We start from the raw sequence: 25,655 nt of genomic DNA on the forward strand, positions 1-25,655 counted from the left end.
ATCACATCCTGGTGACTAATTTCTACTCCAAGTCCATAAAGCCCACTTTCAACATAAATACATTAATTTATTCCTTAAATGTTACCCATACGTACCTCTCATAATGATTATGTGTCTTGACAATTTACCAACTTACTGTAAGTACTGCACATGACATCGCTTATGGATAAATATCCTGCAAGATATGTGTTTGGTGTAATGAGTTTGTCAGGTCTGAGGTGAGAGCTGTTTATAAAGAACAGGGGACCCTTTGCCAATAGGTCACAGATTGCCAGTGATTGTTATTGAGAGGGGGGAGGGACACAGGGCCATGTGACCCCCCAGTCACTGTCACTGGGAGAGGGCATGGACATGGGGCTGTGTGACCTTCCCCATTCACTGTCACTGAGAGGGGACAGAGAAACAGTGCTGTTTGACCCACACTGAGTCACTAAGTGGGTAGAGATGTGACCCCCCATTCAGACACTGGGGGGAGGTGAGGGATGCAGGGCTGTGTAACCCCCAATCACTGTCACATGGTGAGGGTTAGGACATTGGGCTGTGTGAACCCGTCGCAGGGACATGGGGCCATGTGACCCACAGTTGCTGTCACTGGGGGGGCAAGGACATGGTGCTGTGTGATACCTAGTCATTGTCATGGGCGTGACCCCCAATTGGTGTCACTGGGGGTGTTAGGACATGGGGCTAGTGACCCCCTGAGTCACTGGAAAGGGCAGGGATGCAGAGGTGTGTGATCCCCAGTTACTCGGGGGTAGGAACCTAAGTTCCCTCTAAGCCGCACAGATGCCTATTAAACCCTGCACAGGGGCTCAGGGCTGTGGTAGGGAGAGGCACCTCTTCCCCCAGGGCAGACCCGCCATGGCGGGGAGAGGCGCCTCTCCCTGCCAGCCCCAGTGCGGACCTGCCCTGGACTTGCTGCTGCGGGGGGGGAGAGAAGCCCGTCCCCCAGCCCAGCCTAGGCCTGCTGAAGCTGCCGGGGAAAGGACTGAGCCCTTCCACTACCCCAGATCAGCCCGACCACAGCTGCTATGGCCAGGGAGAGGCACGTCTCCCCCATCCCCAAAGTGCTGCGGCGAGAGAAGGCGAGGGGGGAGACCTCTCTTCCTACTGCAGCCCTGGGGCAGCCTGCACCCCAAAACCCTCATCCCTGGCCCCACCCCAGAGCCCGCACCCCAACCCTCGGTCCGAGCCCCCTCCCACACCTCAAACCCCTCATCCCCGGCCACACCCCAGAGCCTTCACCCCTAGCCGGAGCCTTCATCCGCTGCACCCAACACTCTGCCACAACCCTGATCCCTCTCCCGCACCCTGATCCCCTAATTCCCGGCCCCACGCCAGAGACCTCACTCCCCCACACACACCAACCCTCTGCCCCAGCCCTGAGCCCACTCCTACACTCCAAACCCCTCGGCACTACTCCACCACATGAATTTTGTTATGTGCACCAATATGGAGGTGATATGTCACACACCACCTCCATATTGGTGCACATAACAAAATTCTTTCCACACGTGGACATAAAAAAGTAGAGGGAACACTGGTAGGGTCGTGGGGTTGTGTGACCCGCGCCTATCATGGGGGAGGCAGGGACATTGGGCCGCGTGATCCCTACTTGGTGTTACTGGGGAGGCAGAGATGCTGCCACCCCCTCTCCGGGGAGGCTGTGGCTGACACTGCCCTGTAGGCAGGGCCGTTCCTTGGGGCTCCCCTCTCCCGCAGCCCCCCACCCCCATCCCTGAGGACGGGCAGAGACCAGCAGCGCGGAGGGGCGGAGATTCGCCCAAGCCAATGGCAGGAGAAGGGGTCAGCACCTCACTGGAGTGAGAGCAGTGGCACAACCGGGGGAGGCGCCCCGGATCTCCCGCGCTTTCCCTCTCCTCCCTTCCCCCGCCCATTAGGCGCTCACACGCTCTAGTCTCCCTCCCTCCACCATGCAACCCCACCATTGACCAATCACAATGCGGCTGTCAGAGGCTTCCGCCAATGACTACTTCTCTCGCCTCGTCCTCTCGCTTGGAAGCGGCCCAATTACAAAAGAGGAGCGGCACCAGTCAGAGGGCAGTCGGTGTCCCCCAATCCGCAGCTCGACATGGGCCTCGGACCAATCAGAGAGGAAGCCGCTTCCGTCCAGAACCAATGGGCGCCCTGGAGCGGGGCGGTGGGGGACGGGCCGTGAGAGAAGCTCGGACAAGAGCGCGGCGGTGGCAGCTCCGCCTCCTTTCAGTGGGTGCGCGGCCGGCTCCCCCTCCCTCCCTGCCTGCCCTGCCCGGCCGGTCTCTGTCTCTCTTTCCCTCTCGCAGCAATGGCGGCGGCGGCGGCGGCGGAGCAGGAGCAGCAGCAGTTCTACCTTCTCTTGGGCAACCTGCTGAGCCCGGACAATACGGTCCGCAAACAGGCCGAGGTGAGGGACGCCGGCGCCGGCCTGTCAGCCTCCCGCGGCCGCCGGAGGGGAGCAGGCAGCGGGGCTGGCCCAGCCCCACGTGTGAGCAGCAGCTGGAGGGGTGACTCGCGGACGCGGCTGGCCCGCTCTGGCCGCGGAGGCCGTTTCGGCCGTTAGTTCGGGGGCGGGTTCAAACGGCAACTGTCCCAGGGCCTGCCCCTCCCCTCCCCTGGGGCCTGCGCCGCCGCCTCAGCCCTCGGCGTGTGTGTGCGGCCGCGCTGCTCCCCCTCAGGCCTCGCAGGGCCGGGGGCCGCCGCGGTTGGTGTCCCTGGCGGTCACTCTCTGCCGGGGCTGCTCAGCTCTGCGGCTGTCGGAGTCTGCCCCAGATACAAGGCGGGGCAGCTCCCTCGGCGTGGCTAGGCACCGAGAGCGGGTACCGGCCCCGCGTCCGTGACCCGCCCGTGCAGGATGGGGGGGAGCTTGCGGGGGGGGGGGGGAGTTAGCGGGAACTGCTGACACGGTGAAGCGCCGGGAGGGGCTGTGCTCTAGGATGAGGCCCGGGCTGAGAGACGCAAATAGGAGCGATTCACTCAGCTCGCCCCATCCAGGGCTTTGCACCCAGGCGGTCTTCAGGTAGCCGTGTCGTGTCTGTCCTTCAGGTGCTGTCCCCCCGTGCGCGGATCGCTTGTGTGCGCGCGCGCGCGCTCTCTCTCTCTCTCTCTCTCTCGCCTGAGGAGAAGCCCCTTTGAGAGTCTTGCTTAACTCTTCGTGGTCCCCTTTTGTGGTGTAATCCTCTTCTCTCACTTCAGAATTGGTCGTCTGTGGAGGGCCAGTAGCATCTAAGTGATGTTCTCCTCAACGAAGCCTTTTCTACATAGTGAACGTTATTATCAGCCAAAACTTTTCACGTGTCACTTCAGCAAAAATGCTTTGTAGTCAGTAAACTCGGCTAATTCTCTCCCCCCTCTCCCCTCCCCCACTTAAGAGTCACTATTGTCAACCTAATGGGAAATCTCTCTTCTATTGAATTAAATACCAGCGTCTGGTTTAGACCATGAATTCCCATTGGATGGCTGTGCTGGGTCTTTTATCTCTTACATTGTTTTAGCGGTCAGCAGAGTTCAGCACATTCTTTCATAAGGAATAATCCTGTTTTTCCCCCATACCAAAATGAAAACTCAGTCTGATTCTTTTTCTTTCTGGTCATACATAGTAAGAGCACATTGAAGTTGAAAACTGTTTGTAGGTAGCAAAGCCACGAGACTTACAGTGAAGCAGCAAATGATGCTCCCACATTCTGGAATGTAGTGGTTAAAATATAGACTGTAAAGACATAATTGTGTGACTTGATTTTTCCCATTTTGATGCCCAGAAGTGTAGCAAAATTACACTTGTGCACGAATTAGGTTTTAAAAAAATTGAGAGAGTATATTTGTTGCACAATGTATTAAAGCAACGTTAAAAGATAGTGGAAAATTGTATAATAACAAATATAAAATCCTTTTCAGAAAGGGATAAATAAAATTTTGTATAGTTTACTTTGTGAAAAGTTTGCTTTGACTATGTGTATCAACTGCACATTTGTCAATTCCCATGTGAAGTCAATCAAAACAAAAATATCTATTGCATGTGACTGACTATACCAGACTGTTGAACACTGTGTGTTGCTTTTGTATTTGAATACAAACAGAGTAATACCATTTACTTTTTTATTTAGGTACATTGAACTTGATGTTTGGTTTCTGTTTCATCTAGACATAATGGAAATAGTTGGATAATGAGTATTTAGTTTCTTGTTCCTAAAACAATTTTCTCTTCCCAAAGTTTGTTTATAAATTTTAAATGACTTAATCTGTACTGTTTTAAAAATCAATTTGTGTCCAAAAATACTCTCTCCAAATATGCTTTTGCTTGGAAATGAGCAATGTTTCTCTTGTGAATTTGTAGAATATTTTTTTCCCTAATACGTTTACCATTAATTTATTTCTGTCCTAAAATGATGGTTTCTAATCTTAGCCTTGCAATATTTAGTTTGTTTAGTTCAAACAGTTAAAAATTCATCTACCTAACTGGTTACTAAGAGTTCAGGTGTGAAAATACATTTAGAGTAGTATGATTTGATTTACTCCAGTGAACAATATTTCTGGTTTGCATATTATAGCTAGTTTACTTTTAAGGTCAAGATTTTGACTAATTCTAATAGGTAGATTTTTAAGTGACATTAAGTATATTCCAGGAAAGAGTATAGAACAAGTGTATATAGCAAGCATAAAAGTATAGAGAAAGCATATTCCGGGGAAAAGTATAGAGCAAGTGTATTCTTGCTCTATACAGAAATCTCATTAATGTCAATTAGTTATGTGCTTAATATGAACATAATATTACCCTGGAAAATTGCTGTATGTTCTTTGGAACAAATCCTTAATTTATGAATATTTATAGCTTAGACACAAGTACACAGATCCTTTTCATTCTTGGGCCCCAGTATGACACTTGTTCTTAAATTCCAGAACCTCTGAAGGACAGCCGTTTCAAATAAATGCAGGAACTAGTGCTTAGTTGCTTGTTGAATCTCTTATGACTGCTCTCTTAGAATTCATTGTTCCAGAATTTAGCCAGCCTAGATACCGTCAGCCTTTGTAAATAAAGTGTGATTACATACAGTGTTGCAAGTTAGTTGCACTAATATCAGGTGTCAGTGGCTTGAAATTAGTGTAGAATGGTACTATTTAGCTAATGTGCAAACCTAGTAAACCCTTAAAAAAAGACAATATCAAAAGCTTGTTATTAAATCTATTTCATAATATACACAACTGTACCGTTATTGGTATACTATGTATCATGAATAACTAGAACTTTTGAGTACTAGTACCAGCTTTCCCACTGACTTGCTATGTGGCTCAGGTAAGTCACTTAAGAACTTTGTCACCATTTCTCTGTCTGTACAGATGGGAATAATTATCTCAAAGGAATGTTGAGGATTAACTGGTTAGTGTTATAAATATTTAGAACACTAACATGTTACAAATGAAAAGTACATTTTAATGTACCAAGCTTACAAACATGCAAAATTTAGTAATCCGTGCAGTCGCTTTCCATGTCATTAATGACTTTCTACTGTGTTACTACTGAGTAGTAATAGGTGTTAGAACTAAACTCTTGAATCAAATTGGAACCTTTAAAGAGGGCACGAGAACTGCTTAAGATTAGTTGCACAGCAAAATTCAGGTGCTTGGTACTATGTTAGTCTTCTGAATTGTGTGTACGGTTTAAAAACCTATTTAATTCAAAATCTCAGGAAAATGTACCTGTCCCAAACTGATAACATACTGTTATAATACTTTGCAACACTTACACAATTGACTCAAACCATCTTGCTAAAAACTGGTTCCTTCACTTCTTTCATCCAGTCTCAAAGAATAGTGGACAGTTATGTTCATTGACTGCAAATTAAACTCCATAATATTTCCTTCCTTAGAATTTGGATCTCTTTAGTTTACATTTGACAAGTCTGCTAATGTATTTGTCTTGCTGCTTCTAAGATTGTCATTGGAATATTCCCCAGTAAGATTGGGGTGGAGGGTGGGCAGCAAATGTGGATTATAGAATAATAAAAAGCTCACAATCTAAAAGAACAAGTAATGTGAGGAGTAAAACAATAGTAATTTAAATATTTTTTTCCCATGACCTTCCTCCATGTTTTTAGTTGGCAACTTTTTTAGAGCAGCACAGTAGAAATGGGAGATTTGAAGGAGAAGGATTGTACTGGTTTTACAGTTCAAGGAGGGCATTGCACATACACCGGGTGGTGTGAAAGAAAATATGAAGATGGTTGTAGGTTAAGTGGACAAATGAGCGGTGGAGGTTGGTGCACTGGTGAGATGGCGGTGGGTGGGAGATGTATAAAGAATCAAAAAGATGGGAGGGTTAGAGTTATTTAAAGGCCATTAAAGTGAGGACAAGAAGCTTGAACGTAATGTAGTACAGTAGAACTTCTGTAGTACCAGAATTATGAACTGACCAGTCAACCACATACCTCATGTGGTACCAGAAGTATACAGTCAGGTAGCAGCAGAGACCAAAAAAAAAAAGAAAGAAATACAGTGCCGAGTTAAAAGTAAACTACTAAAAAAATAGGAAAAACAGCATTTTTCTTCGCATAGTAAAGTTTCAAAGCTGTATTAAGTCAATGTTCAGTTGTAAACTTTTGAAAGAACAACCATAATGTTTTGTTCAGAGTTATGAAAATTTCAGAGTTACAAATAACCTTAGTTCCTGACGAAGTAGGTATTCACCCACAAAAGCTCATGCTCCAATACGTCTGTTAGTCTCTAAGGTGCCACAGGACTCTTTGCCGTCTTAGTTCCCGAGGTGTTCGTAATTCTGAGGCTCTACAGTAGAAAGGGGGAAGTCAGTAGGAGTTCAGAGTACGAATGAGGGGCGGAGGGGGAATAGTTGTCCAGTTCTGAAGGCACCACCACTTCTATGCTGCTGCTGGAAGTGAAGTAAGGTTGGCAGTGGGGTGCTAAGTCTGTTGTGAAAAGTGATGACAGTTTCTTCATGAGCTCCCCCAGTATTAAACAGTAACTATTTTTAAAAAAAAAAAGCTTTTCTGCATATAACAATTTAATAAAAAATGTGTTTTAATTTAAAAGCTGTGAGAAAAGGTAAATTCATTTTAAATGGGGTTATGAACTTATTTTTTATATTGAACATTATTTAAATGCTGTGCTTTTAATTTATAAGGGAGATGGCTCTCTGAGGCTTGCTGTGTGAAACGGGTCACCAATACAAAAAATTTGAGGACCACTGGTTTAGACTGAAGGGACAAGAGATTGGACTGTAGTTGTGGAGAGGAGTCACAGATAGATTTGTTGGGAATGGGGTTGATGAGAACAGGTTTGTATTTTGAGCAGAAGTTATCTAAAAGTTTGTGTTGGGTGTTTATACATGTGAACTTGGTTAGAATTTGAGTGGGAAAAATGGGTAAAATATTTTAAAGGGGTTACTTAACTTTTCTTTCTGAAAAATCTTACTACAAAAGATGAAGTGCATTCTTATAAATAAAACTTGCTCACACATCTGAAATATCAGTTGAAAATTCACACTTGGGTCACATTATTCTTCTGTCTACAAAAGCTTCTGATATTTGATCCCAGTCTTAACTTAGGTCTTTGAAATAAATCTTCATTACAGGCCTGAGTTAGAGATACAATACAATCTTTCTGAAAGTGTATAAGGCAATTTCCTTCTAGCTCTCAGGAGGTAAGATTTCATATTGCCAAGCCTTTTTTAATTTTACAAAATATTCCAAATATTTACTACATTTGTCTCAATGTACTTTGTCAACTTAATTTTATGTATATGATGTACTATCGTTTTGTTTAATAATTTGCAATGGATTCTCCAACTGGAGCAATTAAGGTTCTTAATGTTAATGCCACTTGTATGTTTTCCAGCAGTAACTTGCTGGTAGTAACCTCTTCTCTTTTCTTTATGTCCAGGAAACATATGAGACTATCCCAGGCCAGTCCAAGATCACATTCCTTTTACAAGCCATCAGGAATGCTGCTGCTGCTGAGGAGGTTTGTGTTAAGAATCATTCTGCAAAGTGTTCAGAAGGTTACTGGGAGGGGAGGTAAGGGTTTGGAGGAGGGGTGTGTGTGAGCTGTTTCATTGCAGGGATGAGTGACTGAGTGACAAATCTGGCATTGTGTTTCTATAGTGAGTCGTGCTGAATTCAGCACATTTAGGAAGAGCTGGGTTTAGATTTCATTCATGCATAGTTCATTGTATGTATCAGTGGATTTGTTATACATTGTCTTAAGTTTCCTAATTACTAATTCTGTTTTGGGGATTTACAGTGGCTGCCTGTACCTGCCTTGCTTCCTGCGTGTACATTATCTCAGCTGAAATAACAAATGGTCCTTTTTCCTAGAAAAGCCTATCCACAATATTTTTTACATGAAAGTATGTGTGTATTACAGTAGTGTCAGCTATAGCTATGGTTGACAAATTAGTTCATTCAAAGGCCCTGTTTTTAAGTGTAACCTTTGGGCTGAAATTTCTAATTTTTCTTAGACAAAAAGTGAATGGCTTAAGTTCTGTTTGACTAGTTTTAAGGTAGCTGACCATGAGGGAAAGGTGTTTTTAAAGTGTTAACTATTCACATATATTTTGTGCTCTACTGGGGAAAAAAAATTCTGTAATTGATCAGAAAGACTGGCATTAGTTTAGAACTTGGGTTTGGTAACTATCAAACACTAAATGAAGTTGACTTGTGTACTGTAACGTAAAAAAATTTACAAAGCGTGTCTCTCAGGTACTCACTTTGTTTGGGAGTGTTTGCACGTTACAGAATATCCTGCAGTTCAGAAGTAATTAATCTTACAAGTACTTATCCTTAGACACCTGGACATGTAAAGTGGAGAACCACTAACTTAACATCAGAAAACTCAAAATCATTTTAGAAATGTAAGAGAGTACTTAATTTGTCAATATACAGCTTTAATTGGAAAGTTGTTGCTGAATCATGAAAAGATGTTTGATATCATTTAGAATTCCTCTATAAATATTGGAAGAAAAACATGAGAGCAGCAGTGTTATCCTGGTCAGGCAATGATCCCCTTATATATATATCACATTTTTCCCTGACAGCTTAAAGACTTAATGTATTTAATGATACTGCTAATCTCCCAGATGCTAAACCACCTTCTTCCTTTTACAATCTCTCTCAATATTAAGCACCTCTGATTTTGGACAAGAATTAAGCATCTTAGGAGTCTGAATCTATTATTGCAAGTTGCTAGCTGCATAAAGCTGAGGATGCTTAATTCTTGTCCAAGATCAGAGATGCTTAAAGCCTTGTGCATCAGAGATGTCTTCTAATTTCAGAAAATTGTGGAACCCTCTTTTATGCATTTATATCTGTCAGGGAAAATAAGGTACTTTGCAGTCTTTTCCTTCAGAAAGTTGTCTTGGGCTCTAGATGTCATATTTGTATATACAGTTAGAGAACTACTGCAGATTGAGCAGCTTTCATGTTATTTGTGTAAACTTATGCTTATAAAGTCCCACTTGATTATGTTCTCCACAAAGTAGTATTGTATTGCTTTTCAACCCTCTAATTTTAAAAAAAGGTAAAATTGGCAAAAATCAGGGTGGTCTTGGGTTTTCAGGAACTCCAGAGTCCTGCTGCTGACCAGCCTTGTGGCCTTGGGTGAGTAACAGCACTTTGCCCCACCCTTAAAATAAGAATAATACTTTCACTCTCTAAGGGATGTGGTGAGCATTAATTAGCTAATGTTAGTCCTTTAGATCTTCAAAGCCAGTTTCCTCTTTAGTTTCATCTTTGATGCTACGGGTACTAGTAATCACTCTTTGTTTTTTTAAAGGGGATGAATATTTCATAAGTCATCCTCATTGCGCAGTCCGTTGGCTAACGGATCTTGGATTACTGGTTTCAACAACTAAGAATATTGTAATCTTAAAATACTGGATCCACAGGCAGGATCTTGTTCGATCCAGTTATGGATTTTATGTATTTGTGGATGTTTTCCTTTACAGAATAATGGATTGAGTTATGAAACATACATCCCCCCTGAAATTCTTGTCATATTCCCCAATGAATGTGGATGATGTCTGTGAATCCAGAGTGGGTCCTATCTAGTTGCATATATGAATGAGCAATGTAGTAACACATTAATTCTGTTTTAGGAATGTCTCTAGCACCCATCAACATAATAGCTTATTTCTGAAGCAGTGTGGGGGAAAAGCACTAGACTGGGACTTGGGAGACATGGATTCTGTTCCTGGTTCTGCCTCTGGCCTGGTGGTGGTGTGACCTTACACCTCAGTTTCCCCATCATTTAAAATGGGGGTGATAATACTTAAACCTCCTTTATAAAGAAGGTTTGAGATCTACTTATGAAAAGAGGTTAGGAGCTAAATATTTGTACTGGCTTCATCTTTCTTTCTTAATTTATCTTTGCGTATATATTTGTAGGGTTGGACACTTGACCAGTCAGAAAATAATTGGTCGGTTGACCAGTCAAATATTGGTCAAACAATGTCTTGTGTCAGTAACAGTCAAGGATTTTAAAGGACTAATTTATTAGAACAACAACAGTAAGGGGGGGGAACTTTGATCTCCAGTAGGTTTAGCTTTAGATACTTACACCTAATTACAAAAAACAAATTACTTAACGGGGTTATTTCAATTGAGAAAAATGTGAAGCACAGTGAAATTACTTTCTAAAAAGTGAAAGAATTATCTTTTTTTAGCAAAGTTAGTTTAGTATTTACATGTGAACTTTATTCAAGGCTGAACAGTTAGAGGGGAAAAAAAACCTAAACAGAAATAAAACACAGCAACTATAAGAGTCATTTTTAAATGTACTTATGCTAGGTAAGCAGCAGAGCAGCCCTTCAATTATCTTGCTTTACATTATCAGCTTCAACTGCTTCATCAATATCTTTATCATCAGAATCTCCTCCATTTGATGTATATTCAGTCAACTCTTCATCTGCCGTTTTCTTTTCTAATCTTAATCTAGTCTTGATATGTACAGTGGTATTGTAACTTTGTCAGTCCAAGGATATTAGAGAGACAAGTTGAAAGTGATCTCTCTCTATCTAACCTATCAGTCCTCATCCTCAAAGGAACACTGCACAACACTTTCAAAAAACAAGCCTGGGCGCTTAAGTTCATAATCTTGTGTGACAGTAAAAATCGTGATCTTAAATAAAGACACTGTTGTGGTGGGATCCCCGGGGTACAACCTGGCACGGGGGTACCACTGTGCCCCCTTAACTCTCCAGCTTGGGCTCTCTCTCAATGCTTTTAGTGACAAGCAGCAAACCCCTATAGGTGCTGCTATCACTCAACACAAGAGCATGTGGAGCCCCACGCCCAGTTAGATTGCATAAATGGTCCTAAAGCACTCATGAATCACACAGAGAAAGGCACCAGCCAATTCCCCTCAGCTCCCTAGCCTGGCACCCCCTGGACTATACTGTCTTGCCGTGGTCAGAAGCCTGACCAGTGGAAGTTTATTACTCAGTCCGCCCCTCCCTCAATGTGGAGAGGACATATACCAGCCTTTGTACCTGAGCTGACATTTCCTACTCACTTCAACCAAACCACAGTTTTAGGTAAAATATAAACAAATTTATTAACTACAGAAAGATAGATTGTAAGTGGTAGGCATAAAAGTTCAGATATTTACTAAAGAAAATAAAAGTAAGTGCATAGTCTAAATCTTAAAACTTATTAGCCTAGGCAGTATTTAGAGCAAGCAGTTTTCTCACCCCCTGGATGTTACATTCTTAATACACAGACTTCTCCGAGAAGCCTGGACTAATCTCCTCAGATGAAGTTTTTGTCTTCTCAGGGTTCTTGTTGCTTCCAGCATAGGTGGGGGAGGAGAAAGGCAAAGGAATGCTGCTTTGTTCCCTATTTTATATCCTTAGTCCATGTACCTAGAAGACACTTGCCCAGACGTGTCCTGGCAGGCTTTGCTGAGTCACTGGGTTGAGCAGTCCCCTGGTCTTGTGCAACTGTCACTGAATTGTAAATCCATTGATTACAGCTGCCCTGCTGATTAATGGTCATTGAGCACCCCTCTGGGAGCCCCTCTGGGTTTGCCTTTTTGGTATGTCCCTAACAAACTTACAACCTATGTCAGTAACAACCATGCAGCAAAATCTCATAACTTCATACACACTAATGATACACATATTTGGGCAGAACAGTGGGTTTCATCAGGTTGTGACCTTTCATATGGTATCTTACATGGCATACTTTGTATGAAATATATCATAAATATATGATGGTATGAATATGGGGGTTCCACAGTGCTGCTTTGAGGCACAAAATGCCACAAGTGGATTTATGGCTTATTACAACAATCTAACCCTCTAAGCCCCTTTTTGTCCTATGACTGCAGGGGTGTTACCGCCCACTTCACCTTGAATGTTTCCTTAGAATACATGCTAACTGCTTGTGCTAAACTATCTGTTCAATCTTGTAGTTAGCTGTGATGCTCATAGTACCTTTCCCAGACCTGGAGACGAGCTCTGTGTAGCTTGAAAGCTTCTCTCTCACCAACAAAAGTAGGTCCAATAAAAGATATTACCTCACCTAGCTTGCCTTTTTAGTCCTGAAACACTGTTGCCAGCTTCCAAGCAGTGGAGGTGTTGAGTTTATTTCTAGGTTTTGAAAGGATGATTCCCCAAATCATTTTTTTTTTTTTTTGCATCTGCAGTAGCACACAGAAGGACTAAAATAACTTCTGCCACTGTAGCTACAGTGCAGGGACCAACCTTTTTCACTGTCATGGAGCAAACTGCTTTGATTCAACTCCTGGGACAGCACTCCACGTTGTCTTCTTACTTAATGGGCTTCTGCTTGTTTTATAATTTGCTGCCTCTGTCCGAATTGTTAGTTCACTGTATATCCTTGAAAATTTGCAACAGCTGCAATGAAGTCATATGCTGAATCAGTCATTATCAGCAAGGCCTTGGCCCTGGAAGCATGGATCAAGAAGATAGGCAGCATTTGTGCCAGAGTGATCACTTGATTTTCTGTGCTATTATTTTGTCTCTATTTTCAGCTTTTGTAAGTGGACTTTGTTCAGTATTCTCACAGATGTTTCTTAATGTTCAGGAGCTTGTTCTTCTCATCATACAATGCAGAACTATCATTTCATATTCTGAATGGACTGTGCTATTGGTTCAAGCAATGAAATGAATGTTGAGTTGTGCATCTGAAAGATTGACAAGAATGTCAGTGCAGATTACTCTGGGAGAACACCTGGCCGCTCTTTCTTTAGCAGTGGCTGACTGAAATCTTCTTACATATTTGAAGATTTTTCATACATTTAATAGAAGATGCTCCTCAAGTATGATATGGCAAGTGCTGTACTAAATGTTGCTCAGAAATGGCTGCGGGCACTCATTTGTTTTTGGAAAAATTGGCAATGCTTTTCACTTTTTTACATGTAATGAGAAAATTTTCAGATCTGCAACATAACCAATGAAAAGCTGCATCATATGGGCAGCAAATCCATAACACACGGTGTGGATACTCAATCTACAGTGACCAAGAAGCTTTCATGTTAGCGGCATTGTTAGTCACAACCAAAATAACCTTCCAAGGATCCAAGTCATTCATTATCTTGGCAGAATTCAATTTTGTTTTTTATAAACTTTGGATAATATTGATCTTGATTTTTTTTCAGTGTTTTTATCCATTTCCACTTTCACAGTTGTATGAAATTTTGCGTTTAAATGTTCTCTTTTAAATTTTTATCAATTTTAATTGTTTGCAATTGTTTGAAATTATGGGCAGGTGAGGCAATAATTTAATGACTGTCTCTAAGTTCTTAAGCAGCATTTTTCTTACTTTGCCTGTCTGTAGATGTTGATTATTATCAATGGAAATATTTTTCATTGATGTTTGAAATCGATGTTAGCTTACACTTTACTGATAAATATCTAACCTACCAAGTCTTACCTTTTTTAACTGGTCAGCAATATATTGGGCTGTGTGGTGAAGCTCAGTTGTGCGTTGGAGTGAACATGAAATAGTGAATGTTGCTCCATCCTTCAGACACTAGACACGCGAGGAGCTTACTCAAGAAGAGGACTAACTTTTTCACACTGCCCATTTTGGCATTCAGAAGACTTCCTGCAAGCTGTTTCCTACTCGATGCTTTGTAAATTGAAAAAATTCTAGCATACAAAGGTTTTCAATTATATATGAAATGGTGTACTGCAAACAATACCTCTAGCAAACATTTGTTCAAGTTTATTTTTCTGGTGATGGGACCAAAAAACTTTTTAATATCAATTTGATGAACATCTGAAGAATTTTCCAGTGGGTGGTAGTTTTCAATGCTGAAGCAGATGAAGTAGCAAAGTTCTTATTAGAAGATGAAGAAATGGGATTAGCTTCGCTTTTTGTCATTATCTCACTATCTTCCTCAAAAGATTGTTCAGGATGGTACTGCTGAAGATGAAGTAGGAGAATGCACTGAAGAAAATTCTGCTGCAGACTAGGTTTCCCTTTCTTGCTGTTTCACTGCAGTATCTGTCTTTGACAGTAGGTGGACACCTCACAAGAGTTCAGTGAGTTTCTCCGTTTTATCAAGGTGTCGTACTCCAAGCAGAACACTTACAGTTAGCTTTAACAGTTTTTCCACGTCTAGTAAAATTTCCATACAAATGATTTTAGCTTTCCTGACTTGGTGTAATTTATTATGTCATTATAATGTGTGTCTATTGGTGGAATGCTTTCTGGTTTATGAAATATCCCTTGTAGTTCAATCAGTAGCCATTCAGTTGTTTCTAACTGCTGCTGTTTCAGAGATTCCAGCCAATCAATATATTTGGGCATGTTTTTTCTGCATCCTAGGAAACTATGGACTCCCAGATCACATAGGGTATGTCTACACAGCAATGTAAGCCTAGGGTTGATGAGATTCAAGACAGCTGACCTGTGTCAGGGAACCCTGGGCTTGAGAGTGTCTACACTGCATTAACCCTTGGTTAAGGATTTTCTGACCCATGCTCAAACCTAGGGCTCTGGCATCCACACTGCAGTGCACAGATCCAAGTCAAAGCAACTCTATCCCAGAGTGCCTAGTGTCGCTTTCTCCTCCTCCTCTCCCCCCACACCCCTGTGTCGACACTATTCCTATGAATGTGTTGAGTTAATTTCTGTATCTTTGACTAGTCAGTTCATATTATAAGCTCTTCAGGGCAGGGACTGTGTATTTTAACATGTTTAATGTACTTTGTAAACTACCATGTATACTGATGGCCTGTTACACAAATAAAGATATATATATATATATACACACATATGTTTGTTTTGGAAGATTCCAGCTAATGAAGATGCTCCACTTTCAGTTAGCTCCCAGCAGGTGGCATTAGCATCTAGTAAAATCAGTGATCAAAACATTTAAGTAGACTGGCTAAAAGGTGGCACCAGGGTGCAATCAAAAAGATAGACCAGTGCCTTCTTCAGGCTATTCTTGCTGGAATGTTTGCAACATTTGACCATGGTCAAATAGGTATTTAATTTATCATTATTACCAATTGACTGACTTTCCTATGTATTTGTATGATTCTCTCATCACCATAATATTTGAGCACCTCACTGATTAAATATGTACAGTGAATTCTCTAGTAGGCTTTAAGGACTTCTGCCCTTTGCCTTGATTGATATCTGCCTTCCCTTTTCCCCTTCCTATCTTATCTAGATATCAGTTGTAATTTCGCTTCTTTCTAAATATCTAAAATTGGATATTTTAAAGATTTTTTGGTTTTGATTTCTAAAAAATATAAATTATCCATCCATCCATCCAATTGGCATAATTGAAAAATATATACTAAGGAAAAATACATCTAGCTGCTTCCCCAAACCAGAAAGAACAGAAAAAACTCTGCTGCAACTATTGATTCGGGTATCTTAATAAAATTGAGTACAAATTTCTACTCACGGTGAAGTTTTGTGGGGTAAAACTGCCATCTGTGAACAAACTTTAATAATTTCACAATTCCTTCATAACTCCTTGCATAACTGAGATTGCTTTACAGCAGTAGTTTTTTCATTTGCAGATCCCTAAAAATATTTCAAATGGAGTTGTGGACCCTTTTGGAAATTTTAGACCCCACAGGTTGAAAACCACTGTTCTATGGTAATGACAACCTCTTGCAGACCTCTTTGACGTCGTCTGTGGTCCCCCATGAGTCTGCCAACCAAAGCTTGAAAACCACTGCTTTATAGAATATTCAGCTACTGTGTAACTTACTAAACATAATCAAAGCTCCTTTCATTTAATAGAACTTGTATTCCCCCTCAGACACTAGCACTTGTCTTCTCTTGTCATTTTTGCTGACATTTTACAGTGACCCTGAAGCTAGAGGCTTTTGATTGAGCTCACTCAATGAGATTTTAAGCATGTGCTTAAAGTTAAGGAAATGGCTAAAAGTTCTTGGGGGGGTATTGGAGTTCAAATGAGTGGGATGTTTGGATATGAATATCAAAGTTAATATGTTATAATTCTTGTGGGGAAAGAGTACAAAATTTGCTGAGACACATACAAAATCACCTTTTGGGGAGGTTAGGACACATCTGTTTTAGTTTACAAAAACAACAAAACCCTTAAATCTGTGTGAAAAGACAGTGCTGCATTTTAGAGAGGATTGATGAGTTTTTATTTTTGAAAAATGTACCTCAACTAAACTACATACATACCTTATCCTCTTTCCAAGTAAATAATTTGATTAAATGGCTTATCAAATGGATTGTTGTGTATAAAAGTGGAACATTTCATAGGAGTAGAACTAATATCTTGCTTATGAGACTTCTTCCAAGGAAAACATAGTAATATATACAATATCTTTTCGCAATAGGCTAGACAAATGGCAGCTGTCCTTCTACGACGTCTGTTGTCCTCTGCGTTTGAGGAAGTCTATCCAGCTCTTTCACCAGATGTTCAAACTGCCATCAAAAGTGAACTGCTGTTGATTATTCAAATGGAAACACAGTCTAGTATGAGGAAAAAAATCTGTGACATTGTTGCTGAGCTGGCCAGGAATTTAATAGGTATATTATGTATATGCAGTGGTCACTACCTATATGTACATACCTATATGTAAATATTTGCATCGTATTTTGGTTCCTAATCTCAAGAAGAATTTCAAAGTACAGTAGCTGACTTTTTTTAAAAGAAAGCAAGTCTAGACAGAAGTGTAAGTAAAATGGTTAAATATAAAATATTGCAGCTTTAAAACCCAACTTAATGATCCAAGTTTGTACTATGTTGACCTTTGTTAACTATAGGGTCCTATCAAGTTCACGGCCATGGGAAAAAATGTCATGGAATGTGAAATAAGCCCTCCCCCATGAAATCTAGCTATTGGAGGGATGGGAGAGGAGTGTTCACTGGGCACTAGCTAATAGTCGCTGGGGTGGGAAGAGACAGGACTTGCTCTTCCCCTGCACAGCTAGTCTTAGGGAGTGGGGGAGATCAGATTGACCTCCAGCTACCCTGCTGCAGGAAGCCCTGGGGCTGCTGCCCAGATGCAGAACTTCCTGCAGCAGAGGGAAGTATTCAGAGGTGGGTCTGATCTCACCTCTGAGAGTGGCCATGCAGGGGAAGAGCGAGTCCTGTCCCTTCCCAGCCCAACTCGGACTAGCAGCTTGGAGCTTCTGGCTGGGGCGCTCGTATCAGTACCGGCGATTAGACCCGGCTGCAGGAAGCTCCCTGGCGGCTGCCTTTAGAGGCCAGCTCTGAAAGTAGCACAGAAGTTAGGGTGGCAACCCCCCTACAACAGCTTTTTGACCCCCAACCCTGTTTTGGGTCGGGACCCGCACAGTTACAGAACTCTGAAATTTCAGATGTAAACACCTGAAAACATGAAACTGACTACTTTTCAAATCCTATGGCTGTGAACTTGACTAGAATGGACCATGAATTTGGTAGGGCCCTAGTTATCCATGTAGAGGCAACTTCAGAAGGCACAGTTAAGGAAACATAATTGGGATTGGGTAGGATTTCACTTCCTTGACTCTTTCAGTAAAGTCTCTGGTGCACAACTGTATTAATTCTTATATATGAATATTTTTTCATAAGAGTAAATGCTGATCTCTGTACCTTAGTGTTTTTGCTTATCAGATACTCATCTCCTTTTGTTTTCCCTTTCTTATATTCCTGGAATAGTTTATGCTGTGGCCTTTATACATATGCAATTTTAATTTTGTTTGGAATTTTATTTGAAAAAAGCACAGTGACTTTTAAATGTACTGTGTTTTTACTCAGTCTGAATATGCACCAGTTTGCTCCTGTTGAAGTGCTGCTCTTATTTCAACTAACTTAACTTATGCTCACAGTTCTGGTTTAGTTGAATGCCAGAAGAGTATGCAAAGGCTTTGCACAACTGATATCCTAATATATTAACTGCTATAAGTTGTAGTTGAAACTTAAACCACCCTAAAATTTATTTGCCCTGTAAACCTTTGACTTTTTTTCTAGATGAGGATGGCAATAACCAGTGGCCAGAAGGTCTGAAGTTCTTATTTGATTCCGTCAGCTCTCAGAATGTGGGACTGCGTGAGGCCGCTCTGCATATTTTTTGGTATGCTTCTGGACCAGTGGTGGTTGTTGCTCAGTTAGTGCACTTGGGTTTTTAGCTAAATCAAATGCTTGTAAGAAATGCAAGATAGGAGAAACTGTAATAGTTTACAACTGATTATGCATCCTGTTTATATTCTGGCATATGGCATTTTACTTGACACCGAGAAAAGAGGGTAGAGTATTTGTTACTGATTTTAAGTATATATTAAAGCTTCATTTGCCGTCTGTTAAGGTCTTAAACCTATCTAAAATGAGTTAATGCAGGTGTTATTCGTCATCTTTAGGAACTTTCCTGGGATTTTTGGGAATCAACAACAACACTATTTAGAGGTCATTAAGCGGATGTTGGTTCAGTGTATGCAAGATCAGGAGCATCCAACGGTAATACACCTGTTCTCCTTTCATAGAATCATAAGAGGGGAGGATTATCCCGTAATTAGGGTGCTAGTTTAGGACTCTGGAGCTGGGGTTCAGTTCCCTGCTCTGCCATAAATTTCCTTTCTGACCCTGAGCAAGTCCCAGAGGGGTAACATTTTCAAAAGTGCCTAAGTCATGTTGGAAGCAAGTCAGATTCACTTTCCTTCAGACTTACCTCTTAAGTGCCTATGTCATTTTAAAATGGGACTTAGCCTACTACGTCACTTACTTGGGTTTTAAAAATTTTACCCTTTGTCTTTCAGTTCCCCATCTGTAAAAATGGTGAATAATAGTACCTCACAGGGGTAAAGATGATCAATAATACAGTAATGAAGGAAAGAGATTGTTTGTGACAAGATTTCTGATGAATGAATTTATTGAAGTCCTTGGTGAAAAACATCAAAAACTTTTCCAAGTGGATGTATTTTCAAACTAAAAGTGAATCTAAAATGGTTCTATTGTGGCATATTAGCAGCTAGTTTAAAAACCGTATCAAATATGAAAGCACTCAGATGTCTCTCTACCATTACAAACTCTAATCTTCGCCTGAAACAGCCTTTTTCTCCCCCTTCCCTCTAGGTTAGGATGCTGTCTGCAAGGGCTGCAGCTGCATTTGTACTTGCTAATGAGCACAATCTTCCTCTTCTGAAACATTTTGCAGACTTGCTACCTGGAATCTTGCAGGTAAGAACCACGCAGAAGGTGTCTTGTCATGCCATCTATATTTGCTTAACGTAAGCACAAGCCATTGATTTGTAAACTCCTTAGTGCAGGGGCGGGCAAACTTTTTTGTCCTGAGGACCACATCGGGTTTCCAAAATTGTATGGAGGGCTGGTTAGGGGAGGCTGTGCCTCTCCAGACAGCCAGGCGTGGCCTGGCCCCCAACCCCTATCCGACCTCCCCTGCTTCTCTCCCCCGACAGCCTACCCCTGGGGACCCCTGCCCCATCCACCACCCCCTGACTGCCCTGAACTCCCTGCTGCCCCATCCAACCGCTCTTCTCATTCCTGACACCTCCCTCCCCCCCGCCCAAGGACCCTTGCCCCATCCAACCACCTCTTCTCCCTGTCCCCTGACTGCCCCCTGCCACCGCCCCATCCAACCCTCCCTCTCCTTCCTGACTGCCCCCCGGGACCCCTGCCCCCATTCAACCCCCCTGATCCCTGCCCTCTGACCACCCCGCCCCCTATTCACACCCCTGACCATCACCCCGAACTCCCCTGCCCTCTATCCAACACCCCGCCCCCTTACCTCGCTGCCTGGAGCATTGGTGGCTGGTGGCGTTACAGCCACGCCACTGAGAGCACCAGGTCAGGCCACGGCTCTGCAGCTGCGCTGTCTGGCCGTCCAGAGCGTTGTGCCGGTGGCACAGTGAGCTGAGGCTGCGGGGGTGGGGGAACAGCAGGGGAGGGGCCGAGGGCTAGCCTCCTGGGCCAGGAGCTTAGGGGCCAGGCAGGAGGGTTACATGGGCCGGATGTGGCTCTCGGGCTGTAGTTTGCGCACCTCTGCCTTAGTGGCATGTGAATTCCTTCACCTTGATCATATGTGCCAAATGGCTTTCTCTTTCCTAGTCTTTTTTTTGTTTACATAGGGCATGTCTACACATACAGTGGTGCAGCGGCAGAGCCACACCGATGCAGTGCATATAGTGAAGACATTCTATGCTGATAAGAGAGCTCTCCCGTTGGCATAATAAAACCACCTCCAAGTGGTGGTAGCTATGTTGGCAGGAGAAGCTGCCAACGAAGCTCTGTCCACACCAGTGCTTATGTCAGTGTAACTTACATCGCTTGGCATTGATTTATTCAAACCCTGAGCAACATAAATAATGCCGACATAAGCTGTAATGTCGACATAGCCTGAAATTTTAAACTCTTTGGCACAGAGACTTTCATTGTTTGCCCACCGTCAAGTACATGTTTGGTGCTTTTGTAACACAAATAATAAATAGGGTCTAAGATAAATTTCTGTGGAAAATCCATTTATTTTAATGGTCGATATCTTAAATGTTATGGTAACACTTGAGCAGTAAAAATGAATGAAATCACTTTATAGTAGAGTCTTTGCTGGTGTACATGTTTAAAAAAACTATGCTCAATCATATATTATAAGAAAACTCAAGATTATGAAATTGTAAATAATAAAGCAGGATGTTAAACATCTGCTAAGGATAAATATTTTTAAATCACCAGGTTCAGATAACTTGCACACTTACTCAGAGTTGGCTGGAGAGATCTCTGGCCCAGGGATCACTTTTAATAAATCTTGGAAATTCCAGAAGACAGGAAAAGTACTAATGTTTGCCGTTATTCAAAAAGGGTAGGGACGATAACCTAGGTAGTCATAGGCCCGTTAACCTAACATCAATCCCAGGCAAAATAATGAAAACTCTGACCTGGTATTCAGTGAACAAAGAAGTAAATGTTGAGAATATAATTAATGCTGATCAACATGAATTTATGGGAAATAGGTTTGTCAAACCTGATCTCATTTTTTGATGAGACAATAAGTTTGGTTAATATAATATAAGCTGTAACCAGACAAATTCAAATTAGAAATGTCAGTTAACAGTGAAAGAAATTAGCCATTAGAACAAAATATGAAGGGAACTGGTGGATTCTGTCTTTGAAGTCTTAAATCAAGACTGGATGCCTAGAAAATATGCTTTAGCCAAACAGAAGCTGCGGGGCTCAGTACAGGATTAACTGGGTAAAATTCAATGGCCTGTAATATACAGGTCAAACCAAATGTTCTTTTGGTCCCTTTTAGCTCTAGAGGATCAGGAGTAGAAACTCACCTATGATTCAAGCTGGCTTATGTTTGTTTTGAAAGGGATAAAGTTGTGCAAGAGTTGGCGTTAAAGGGTATCTAGTTTTGGGAAAAGCTAAGTTGGATAGTTTGAGCTCTACTTGGGCAGGTATTGTGGGGTACAGATGGTTTTATAAAAGGAAGCAGGTAATAGCATGTTCGTTTGGTACAGTGTTTTTGTAGCAGCCATAGTGAGTTTCATGCCATTCATATTGCATAGTGCAGTTCAGAGTAGATTAAGAACATTAAGGTAACCTTTGTTGCTAGGGTCAGGAAGATGGCTTGATGCTGGAGGCAGTGGAAGCTATAAACATAGCCTCCTTTACTCTGATAAGCTGAACCTAAATTTTCTGCCAAGATTCCTACCTTCTGCAGCACACTGGAAATTCTGTAGCAGCTTCATTTAAATGAAAAATTGAGTGTGTTTTAACTGTGGAAATGAATACAGGAACTCCTGTTTGATACTGAAACCAGTTTTTTTACTCTCTAGAATTTGTGTGACAAATTTTGTTTTGACAATACATAATTGTTTTAGTAGCGGAGTATGATATAATTTGAGCTTTTGGCAGCTAGAAAGAAGGAATTGTGGGATAATCATCCAGTTCATACTAAAATGTTAAGCAGTAAAATAGTTAATATAGGCACAGATAGGTCTGAAAATTAAATATGGCAAACCATCTATTTGGATGCATATGTGCAGTTACCCCTCAGAGCTTCAATTTGAGGCCTTCTCAAGATTCAGTTAACACTATATTAATTGCATGTGGTTCATGATTTCAAGATTTCCTTTGCAACCTTAAGGGATGGCTACATATTTGTAACTGAAAACTGATTCTAGTCCACGGTTTTGTGGTAAGGATGGATTCTGTGGCTATGGTAAACCGAATATGTAGATCTCTGGTTATAAATAGGAGATGAGAAGTGTTGGGATAATTGTGGGTGATCTTTGGAGGCAGTTGGGAAAGAATTCTGCGGCTGTTGAAGTTCATTCTACTGATTGGTTAGTGGGAAGGATATGAAATGTTACGACCATGATTAAAGCTTGGCTTTGGACACCAGTGTGACATTCTGGATGACCAGTTAGGTCTTTAAGCCAGACTTTTTTCAAGCCTTGATATCTAAAGTTCAGTTTCTTAATTCACAGATGAGCTACTAAATACAAGAGCCCTGACTTTCAAAGGAAACAAAGCACTTGCACCTCCAACTGACTTCAGTGATTTGGGTGCTCAGTACTTCTGAAAACTAACTAGGCTATTTATATTTAATGCAGAATTTGGAGGTGTGACTTTAGATACCCAGGTTTGAAAATACTGACTTTTTGCTGTACAGCTGCTCACACTTGTAGTGGATAGACAAGTAGAACTTAATCACTGAAAAATGAAGAAAAATCCTTGTATACATTATACAAGTGCCTGGATAGGGCGGGTGGAGTGTACTAACTAGTATAAGGATGACCTGTCTTGACTAAGCAGTATCTTCCATGATGGAGATTAAACCACTGAGATCCTAATTACGTTGAAAAGCAATATTGATTTATAAATTGAAGAACCAAATACAGTTTGTAACTTGTTTGCTTTAAACTATACTTTTGAGATAAAGAACAAAATCTGGTTAATAGTGATACAAATAAATATCTATTATACCGATAAGAGGTGACTGCCAAAGGGACAAAAGTGCTCTTTTTAGGCTAAAAAGAGCAAAAGACTTGTTTACCTTAGAAATTCAGATCATATTTTTCCTGGAAGGCAGCCCTAAACATGACTACAGTATCAAGAGAACACTGTCTAACCAATTAAAAGGCAAGGAAGTTTTAGTTAAACTTTTAAATAATAATAATTTTTAACATACAACTTCAGACAGTTGCTGGTTAGGATATCTTTACAAAAAATTGAATACATTTTTCATTCCCATGCCCTTCAGTTGAGGGCTAACAGGGGTCCCATTCTAGTTCCAGATTCTCCAGCAAAAGCAAGGAAGAATAAACTTGATATGCTTGGTATTTCTAAGGTGGTGGGTTTTTTTTACTTTAAGACTGCATTTATACAACAGAGAAACAAAATGAGCATGAATTTGTTTTTTTCTTTGTGGATTACCTTCAGTTACTAGTTAGTAAGATGTATGAAGTATTAGACATGCTTTTTGGGAGTTATACGTGTTAAACTGCTAAAATGCAACTTTTACCATTTGAGCACTACTGACTTAGTGATATGATTTGATTTTATGAAGTTAAGTGTCTCCCCCCATCATGTTGGCTCTGCTTATATTAACGCCAGTGGGAACTAGTCACACACAGAAGAAGTAGACCCCATAATCTTTAATGCCAGTAAACAGCCTGAATTTCTTCATAATCCAGTGTTTTTGCAGCATCAGTAAAAAGCAATATTTTAATTTCATCCTAATTTTTTTTCTAGGCTGTAAATGATTCCTGTTACCAAAATGATGACTCCGTTCTAAAATCCCTTGTAGAGATTGCAGATACTGTTCCGAAATATTTACGTCCACATTTAGAACCAACATTACAACTAAGCCTAAAGGTATATCTGGAAATTACGAAGAGCAGATTTTCATTTGTTAAACGTCTGGTCTAACCACTGAGCTTTAATCCTTGCAGTTATGCGGAGACACCAACCTCAATAACATGCAGCGTCAGCTGGCCCTGGAAGTAATAGTAACGCTATCAGAAACTGCTGCTGCTATGCTGAGAAGACATACCAACATTGTTGCACAAGCTAGTAAGTAAAATACTCCTGTTATCTATTAAATAACTTGCCCCCTTTTTAAAATGTTAAACCAATGTCCCCCATGTTAACTAGCACAATAACCTCGCTAGACTTTCAGTATTGCAAAACATTTATCAACATCTGCAAGCCCCTAAATCAGTTTTCCAAAACTCTTTCTAGTGAAGGCCACTTCTTGGCAATTTTGAGCTGTTTTGCCTTCTCACTCATTATTTTGTGAACTCCTCCAGTCTGCAGCTGCATAACACTTCTATAGCAACTAGAGCACATGCTTACAGGGAAAGTGATATTGGGAAAGCATTTGATTGTTTTTACTTAGCTGTCACTAGATACAGTCCAAACTTTAGCACTATACAAACCCAGCTATGGACACCCAACTATTAAAGTCTTAAATTCAAAGTTTCTGTTTAGGCACCTAAGTGGCCTCATTTTTCCAAGTGCTAAGGGCCCCTGACACCCAGTTAATGTTAGTGGGAGCTGTTATGCTGCATCTTTGAAAATCAAGCAGTTTATTCAGACGCTTAAATATGGGGTTAAGTTTCGATCCAAAATACTGATTAAAATCTAGATTGTAAACTCTCCAGGACAGGCGCTGTGCCTTTCTAAAGCATGGCACGCACTTTTGGACACTAAAAATAACTTTCTCAGCTGGGCAACCCAACAACAGAGTACTGTTTTTATATGCATAACTAAATGCATATTGCTCCACCTGTCAGATTCTTTTGTGAGCAGACAGGGCACTGAAATAAACAAGTCATGCTCTGAGAGATTCAAACAACCCCCCCACCACCACACACACACACACACACACACACAGAGAGAGAGTGGTAGTTGAATAGACTTTGGTTCACCATATGCTAAGTCCCTGGAAATTACATAAAGGCAACTTGCTATTTCATTCTTCTGCGGGTTGGAAAAGTGCTGCTTTATGCTCATAACTGTTTAAGAGATGTTAATCTTCTAGGAAGACCGTAAAAAATTAGGATTGTCTATCTTTACCTATATATCTAGAAGAACAAAACTCTGGAGGTCAAAGACTTCTACACAGTGTGCATGAAAAGCAAGCCTTTTATAGAGATGTTTTTCAGGAGTCCTTTATATTAAATGTTACTATTCTCAGTAGGCTTACATGTTTTAAGCCATTTGCTAGAGTCATTTGTACTCTT

General features: G+C 41.4%; 1 protein-coding gene across 1 annotated transcript in view; it reads left to right on the forward strand.

Moving 5' to 3' along the window:
* Positions 1–2,221: 2,221 nt before the first annotated feature.
* IPO5 (importin 5) overlaps positions 2,222–25,655 on the forward strand; it is a 79,025-nt gene continuing 55,591 nt past the window's right edge. Inside the window, exons 1-8 of the mRNA XM_048853814.2 lie at positions 2,222–2,401; positions 7,885–7,965; positions 16,802–16,994; positions 18,424–18,526; positions 18,810–18,906; positions 19,522–19,626; positions 24,163–24,285; positions 24,363–24,483. Of these exons, the coding sequence (XP_048709771.2) occupies positions 2,303–2,401; positions 7,885–7,965; positions 16,802–16,994; positions 18,424–18,526; positions 18,810–18,906; positions 19,522–19,626; positions 24,163–24,285; positions 24,363–24,483 (922 nt within the window). The 5' untranslated portion in view covers positions 2,222–2,302. The remainder of the gene's footprint in view (positions 2,402–7,884; positions 7,966–16,801; positions 16,995–18,423; positions 18,527–18,809; positions 18,907–19,521; positions 19,627–24,162; positions 24,286–24,362; positions 24,484–25,655) is intronic.

This window comes from Caretta caretta, chromosome 1 (genome assembly GCF_965140235.1).
Source record: "Caretta caretta isolate rCarCar2 chromosome 1, rCarCar1.hap1, whole genome shotgun sequence".
In the NCBI taxonomy this organism is placed as follows: domain Eukaryota; kingdom Metazoa; phylum Chordata; order Testudines; family Cheloniidae; genus Caretta; species Caretta caretta.